General features: G+C 35.4%; 1 protein-coding gene across 1 annotated transcript; it reads right to left on the bottom strand.

Moving 5' to 3' along the window:
* Nucleotides 1–6943: 6943 nt before the first annotated feature.
* LOC118751879 (uncharacterized protein K02A2.6-like) lies at nucleotides 6944–7675 on the bottom strand (the record flags this gene model as incomplete). The annotated part of the gene is made up of 1 exon (XM_036486703.1): nucleotides 6944–7675. A coding segment is annotated over exon 1 (732 nt), but the record flags the coding sequence as incomplete, so codon positions are not given.
* Between the last annotated feature and the right edge of the window lie 349 nt (nucleotides 7676–8024).

Below are 8024 nucleotides of genomic sequence, written 5' to 3'. Positions count from 1 at the left end.
TTTACAAATACCGTGAAAATAAATCGAAAATGTTATATAGCATTTTAAGATTTTTGTAATATTTTGTTAGATTTTCAATTATGAAACCTTATTGGTATTAGATTTTTTTTGTAAATAGAGGTTTTATGGGGAAAAATAATTTCTTCTTGGTGATTTGTACACACAACGTTAAAATAAATCGAAAATATTATATAACATTTTCCAATTTTTGTGTTATTTTCAAGTAAAAAACTGTGGCATTGGATAAAAAAAAACAGTGAAAAGAATTATTTTCCTTTTTTTTTGAGAGATCTGACAAAACTAAGTCGAAAGTCAGTATAAATTTTTTCCATATTTACGATATTTATGGAAATAATTCAGTTCTTAATTATTTTCGACTTGGAAACTTTTTTTAAGAATGCTAAAAATCTGATATTCAGTTCTTAATTATTTTCGACTTGGAAACCTTTTTTAAGAATGCTAAAAATCTGATAACGTCAGATTTTCCCAGCAATTCGTAAAGATCTAGCTAATCTAAACCGAAACTATTGGGGAAATTTTTCAATATTTTCAATATTTAAGGAAATAAGTCAGTTTTCAAACATTGTCTAATAAAGTCGTGTAAGTTGCCATTGGATGGGTGGCAGCTTCGCTACTCATGTGCATATTTGTCCCCCACATTGTCATTTATATATCTAATTAATTACTAAACCTAAATTTATAAAGCACATATTTGTAAACTTCATTTCATTACCTATTTCTGCTACCCAATTTTGCAATTTGCATTCAGAAAGACAAACAAATGAAAATGTAAGTATGTATGCATTTATAAATGTACATACATATGTACACACATATACACGATTGTTCTGCTTTCGTCTTCCCCTCGCCGCTTACATCATACGAATTATTAAATTTCTGCGAATCGCCCCCAGATTGGCACGTGCGCGAAACCATTAACCCTACGTTCACGAAATATTTAGATTTTCGCGTCACTTTGCATTTAATAAGGCAATACTTGTACATTTTGTATGGAGAATAATAATAATTAATTTAAAGTTCTACATGTAACCATGTTCTCGACGATACATGTAACTTTCATGAAGATTAAACATAAAAAGCGTTGTAAAATAGTGTGTTATTAACAGCTGGAACCAAAAAAAACTATGTCCGCTGAAATGGGTTAAACACAAACTGGAATTGACATTTTTTACACGCATACATGCATACATACATATACACATGTACAGTGGAGTAGCACTAACTTGGACATCGCATTGATTGTACTATAATGTGTTTGAATCCTTTATGGTACTGGAAATTTGCTTACGGATGAAAAACATTAAACATCGTCCGTGCATTTATGTAAATATATTTTTATAAACGCTTTGAAGTATAGAAAATTTTAATATTAAAAAATAAATAAAATAATTTTTTTGTATATATATAAATGGTGTTCAAGGCACATTGACCCACCTGTACAAAAACCGTGGCGCGTCATGAACAAAAATTTTACAATTTCGGACCGAAAAATGTGAAAACGAGCTAGGTTGCCACGTTACAATTGTGAACTTCCGATAAAACCAAATATTTTTGTGATTTTAGAAGTTTTGATTTTATTAAAAAGATGTATGTATTTTCCTGCAGAAAACGTACACTTTTATTTAATGTTTATTAAAATTACATCTCAAAAACTAGTTAATGATTGAAATATTGATATGGAACATAGAAATAGAGTGTTTTGCCAAAAATTACCAAAAATTTCCAAAATTCGAGATAACTTATTTTACTGGATATAGAGAAATAGTTGCCACTTTTCACTTGGCTGGCCAAGATTTCTTCTTTTTAAGAATTTAGAATTTTTGTGTCGGATTGAAAAAGTGGCGCTTGATGGAGATGAATTTGCGGGGAGATGTACAGCGGTTATTTTTATGAATAAATTTACTTGGCCTTGAGAAATACGCGCATGCGGTTAGTCCCCTTTCAGACACGTCAAGTCTTGCTTTCAAGTCTGCTCGTTCGCTGGCGAAAGAGGTGGGAAGAGAGGGGAAGAGTACAGATACCACCGTACCGTCCATTCGTTTCAAGTTTTCTTGTTCTCTTTAGATCTTTTCGTTGCTTCCCATTTAAAGATCCAAGGACTTGAATTCAATTAAACTTGACGCGTGTGGAAGCAAAGAGAAAACACAAAAGAGAATGCGATAAAAATTGCTTTCAAGAATTGACGTGTCTGAAAGGGGACTTATGAAAGAAATAGTTATTGTTGTTGTATTTGAGTATGCATGTAATTATGTGCATATGTATGTATGCTGCCGTGAGTTGTAAATACCCTGCAGTACGGGGGAGTGACTACAGGACTGCTGAATCGGTAGCTACCTAATAAACACCGTCAATTACCGACCGACTACTTGCAGTGTATTCCATCGATTACTTTTACAAGGCAATGTCCTAGGCAGTAGTCACCATCGGCTCTCTCTGCACTATCGGCAGTTACTAAAGTAGTCACTTGCGTAATTTATGGGCGCCCTCTGTCGTAGTTTTTCGCTATTCTGCTTCGACTCTGCACTACCATGTGCACTACCACGGGTTAATAGAGTAGATACTTACCTAGGAGTAGTGCACATGGTAGTGCAGAGTCGAAGCAGAATAGCGAAAAACTACGACAGAGGGCGCCCATAAATTAAGCAAGTGACTACTTTAGTAACTCCCGGTAGTGCAGAGAGAGCCGATGGTGACTACCGCCTAGGACATTGCCTTGTAAAAATAATCGATGGAATACACTGCAAGTAGTCGGTCGGTAATTGACGGTGTTTGTTAGGTAGCTACCGATTCAGCAGTCCTGTAGTCACTCCCCCGTACTGCAGGATATGTACATTTGTGTGTATGTGCGTAGTATTTTTGGCAGTAATATGCACATACATACATATACATATATGTATGCATGAAAAACGTTATCAGCTAATGGAGTACGTATGTATGTACATACATATGCATGGGGAAATGCATATTGGGGCATATTCGTATATGAAATAAAGTCTACTCTAAGTTTAAGTTTGTCAGTCCCAAATAAGAAGAAAGTTAGTTGCATTTTTTTTTTCACTGATGCCTATTCCACTGAAAGTGATATGAAAAAGCTGAAACTAACTTTAGTGTCGGCTTTATTTTAACTATGCATATGCCCCATTACAGAGTTGGGCAAAATTTATTCGAATGACGAATAACAAATGAATAAATTGTTTTTCTTGTTATTCGTAAATAATAAATAATTTTGTTTATTCAAAAAAAAATTATTCGAATGACGGATAAATTATTTTATTCGTTATTCGAATAACTATTATCTTCATTAATTATTCGAATAACGAATAAAATAATAATAAAACAAGTAATTTATGTATACAGATATGTACATATATTTATGTATAAAATGATAACCGTTTTTGTTACGATTTAACTCAAACCCCTGGATAGATTTAAATCAAATTTTCGGAGGTTATTCCATCTATTTATTGTACAATCAGGTTGCAATTCATAATGGTGCTGCAGTCGAAATCATTAGAAACCCCATATGTCTGGACTACTTTGTTTTTTATGTTTATATTATACGAATTTACGATGTCTCACGTCGTCATACACCCTAAATGCGACCTTGCATCTACCTCCGCTTGATGAAATTGCTCGGGCGGCCATTGCTGCAGCAGTAAGACTCAAGGAAACCAGCTCTTGGATATTTTAAAAGTGGCGAGTCAGCAAGGAAAGTTTCGACCACATCCTTCCAAGAAAGACCACTGTTGGTATATCAATGACCAAATTTTACATCGAGGATTTTTGGCTCTCCTATAATAGAAAACGCACATCTGTGCTCTTCAGCTTCCTGATAAGGACTTTTGTTGGCCTACATGACATAAGACTAGAGGTTGACGCATCGGACCAATGTTGTAGTTGCAAGATCATAGAAGATTACGCACGCTTAAAAAAGATCTCACAAGTGGAAATAAGACCATCGGTAAAGCTCATGACATTGAAAGGAATTTTTTCTTGCATATAGCATCAGAGCGCTATTATTTTGGCAGAAATATGTGTGAGAAGGGTTCTGCTCTTTAGTTGTTCAACCTAAATTTAGAATTTTTACTTTACCCATATTTGGTTTTCAACGCTATTCTTGCATTGGCCAACGCAAAAAATCTTATCAGGGGCCGCGAAACCAGAGGGAATGGGCTAGTATTCTTGAGAAAATATTAAACAGAATTCAGCTAACTCACAATCTTTGAAAATAGAAATGAAATTAAAAGGTGGCTCAGTGTGTTAAAAATGAGTTTTTATTCATTATTTAAAATAACGAATAAAATACATTACATTTACACATAATACGAGTATAGCAGTGAAAAATGATAATGCACAGTTTTTCTCAATATAAATAACTTTTCAACAAAAACAACCTTGAAGTTAACACGTGCAGTGCAATCAATGCATTTGTACGTTTTCTGTCAATGTATCCATCTTTAAAGTGAATTTGGGGAAAAACTAAGGCAGCTAGAAAACTGCGGTTTGTTGCGTTGAAAATAGCGTAGCATTTACCATATGAATCGGTAAAAAAGTAAAAGTCGATTTTTTCAACCCAAATGCCGGCGGCAAATCACCAACGAATTTGCCAATTGCATACTACATATTTGCATAACTTTCACATTTTAGATTCACAAAATTGCATCTCTCGCATACATATGCATGTACACAATATGTACATATTACATATTTCGACCTATGCATGCATTTATTTTAAATAATTAACCAATTTAAAGAACAATAAAAGCGTTGTAAAAACGTAAAAAGCCATCAGCATTTCATGTCTAACAAGAAAAATATGCATTTGCTTTGATGAGACAATTTCTATTAAATTTATTTTGCCTCTGGCTGGGCTCTGTTAAAATTCGATTGACTCTGGCTGGCCGCCCTTAAAATGCGCTTCGCCAGTTTTGTTGGTATTTGACAGTTTCCACGCTGATTCATTTTTGGACCTTCTCTATAAATATACGTTCTCTGCTTTCCTATTAACGATTCACAATAGAGCAGTTTTTCCACTTACCAACACTAGCCTTCCGTTCGCGTATTTTTTAACCGACCTGGCTGAGCTCGGATAAACAGCCGAGTTTGTGTTTTTGCTTTGCGTGTATTTCTTATGTAGCTCGGTTGCAAAAGAATGCACCTACTATAAATGTAGCAAAGCTATTTATGGAAAATTCTAGATATCAACCTAGTCTAGTTATCAACCTCGTTGTAGGCATCATATCAAGGAGATACAATTAGAAGACTAGATGTTGCCCCGCCAGAAGAAGTTAAATATTGCGCCTAAATATATGCACTATTTATATACGTCACAGCGGAAATGGACGACACCCCATTTTTTTAAATGAAATAAACTACTGCTATATGTATGTATGTACATATGTATGTTTATACTACATAAATATGAGCAAACAACATTGTGCTTGCATAGTCTTCTGTTCTTTCACTGCAAGTTGAATTATTTTAATATCTTTTGCAAAATTTTGAACAGACAAGCATATATGTAATACTCCTATATTGGCAGTAAGAGCTAGTACCGTCCGAAAATACTACAATACAGATATATCAATAAACAGGTATGAAAGAGAAGGAAAACATACGTTTATAAATAAACATGTACACAACACATATACAAAAACGGCACTCAAGTACACAATACATTGACAAAAACGGTACTAGACTGTCTCGCTTTGATTTCGGAATGCTTATAGGGAATTTACATGAGGCGATTTTTCAGGCGATTATTAGTTGAAAGCAACAATCGCCTGGTGTAAAAGGCCTTTCAACTAATCGCTTACAATGAAGTTGGTCGGCTGCCTACTTTCGTTCAACTTTTGGTTCAACTAATCGCCTGTGATAGTTGAATCATGTAAATTCCCTATTACACATTGAGAAGTTAGCTTACTGCCAATATAGAAGTATTACATATATGCAGACAAGACTAAAAAGTAGAAAATAAATCAAATAAAATAAATCTTTTTAATATACAACGCTTTTATAAATGGACTAAAAAGTAGAAAATAATATTTCTCAGTCCCACAGAATTTGTTTTGATAACTTTTGATTTTGAAATTTTAGCAAACGTCATTATAAACAATTAATGACATTGAAAATGAAAAGCGAGGGGCGCATGTAATAGGCCTAATTTGAAATTGAAGAGTAATATATGTATGTATGTGGGTATATTAATAACGACCGCTTAAAATCGATCTCAAATTTGTACTTTCGCTGTAGAATGTTATGTAGTTTGACTATTGTCAATGAAAGCGAATACTTTGTACTGCATGCGCCGCACGATTTCATTTTCAATGTCACTAATTGTTTATGACTTTTGCTAAAATTTTAAAATCAAAAGTTATCAAAACAAATTCTGTGGGACTGAGAAATATTATTTTCTACTTTTTAGTACATTTATAAAAGCGTTGTATATTAAAAAGTTTTTATTTTTATTTTATTCTATGTTATAATGTAGCTGGCCCTCCACTGCGATCACCCTTCCAAACTTCTATTTCTCTTTACTCATGTAGTCACGCGCAGCTACGTTATCGCCAATTCTAAACTTCTTCACTTCTACCTCTCTTTGAGTTTTTCCGATAGGGTTGCTTGGTAGCAACAAGTCTAAACGTGACTGTATTTGACGACCGAACATTAGCATGGCAGGTGATTTATTAGTGATTGGGTGTATAGCCCTTCTGTATGCCAGAAGTATTCTGCATAGCTCACTCTATAAATAAGCGCTGGTGCAGTTCGCCGATGTCAATTTATTTTTCACCGTCCGCATAAACCGTTCAGCTTGCCCATTAGTCGCTGGATGGTGAGGCGCACCTTGTTTATGGACGATGCCGTTTCCTTTCAGGAAAATTTGGAATTCTCTAGAATTAAATTGTGTCCCATGGTCACTTACCAAGGTGTTCGGAACACTAAAACGGGCGAAAATTTCTTTACCCTTCTGTATTGTTGTTTCTGCATTTATGTTTGTCACTACATGGACTTCTGGCCACTTACTGTAGGCGTCAACTAACACCAGTAAATTTTTTCCTAAAAATGGGCCCGCATAGTCAATATGGACGCGTTCGAATGCCTTACTTGGCTGCATCCAGCAATGTACCTTCTTTGGATCTGCGCGTATTTCTTGACACTGAACACGGTCAGATACAAGCGTTTCTATGTCTTTGTCCAAACCACCCCACCAACAATATGCCCGCGCTAGTGTTTTCATTTTTGACATACCAAAATGCGCAGTATGTAGTTCCGCTAGTACCTTCTCACAGAATGGTCGTGCTATGTAAACGCGTATACCACGAAGTAAACAGCCGTTTTGCAAGGTAAACTCTGTTTGAGTTATTCCGAACCGCTCCTTGGGTTCACATTCTTGCCCATATTTCAGGCATTGTATTAATTTGGCGACTTCTTTATCTACTCTAGACGCTTCATTAAGGTTCGCCGCTGTGACCGGTAAGTTTTCGATTGCATTACGTTCGATCAAATCTACTTCTTCCCAACGGTTGTCAATTTCCTGGCTTGGTAAACGCGTCAATGCATCCGCTTTTGCGTTTTCTTTTGACTTTTTTGTTCGGATTTTGTAATCGAAATGTGACAGGTATATAGCGTAATGCTGCGTTCGCGTCGCTGACATTGTCGGTAGCCTCTTTTGGGGCGAAAATATTTGTGATATGGCTTTGTTATCTGTTACCAATACAAGTGTTTGGGATGCAAACTGCAAAGTCCTTTCCGATCAATCTTTGTATACGTGGCTAAGCACCGCTCCTACTCCGATCGGACTCGCGTCTACCGCTAACACTAGCGGAATTTTTGGGTCATAGTGTGTAAGCACTAGTTTGGACTGCATTTGCTTTTTAACCTCGGCAAAAGCATTTTTGCACCTATCATCAAATTTAAACTGGGCATTGTTCTTCAATAAACGAAACGCACGAAACGCCCGTAGTAGTTTACTAAACACAAAAATGAGCGCAATTCTTCTTTAT

Source organism: Rhagoletis pomonella, unplaced genomic scaffold (assembly GCF_013731165.1).
Source record: "Rhagoletis pomonella isolate Grant_MI unplaced genomic scaffold, Rhpom_1.0 Rhpom_scaffold_01058, whole genome shotgun sequence".
NCBI lineage: Eukaryota > Metazoa > Arthropoda > Insecta > Diptera > Tephritidae > Rhagoletis > Rhagoletis pomonella.
This window is presented reverse-complemented; position numbering and strand designations above follow the sequence as displayed.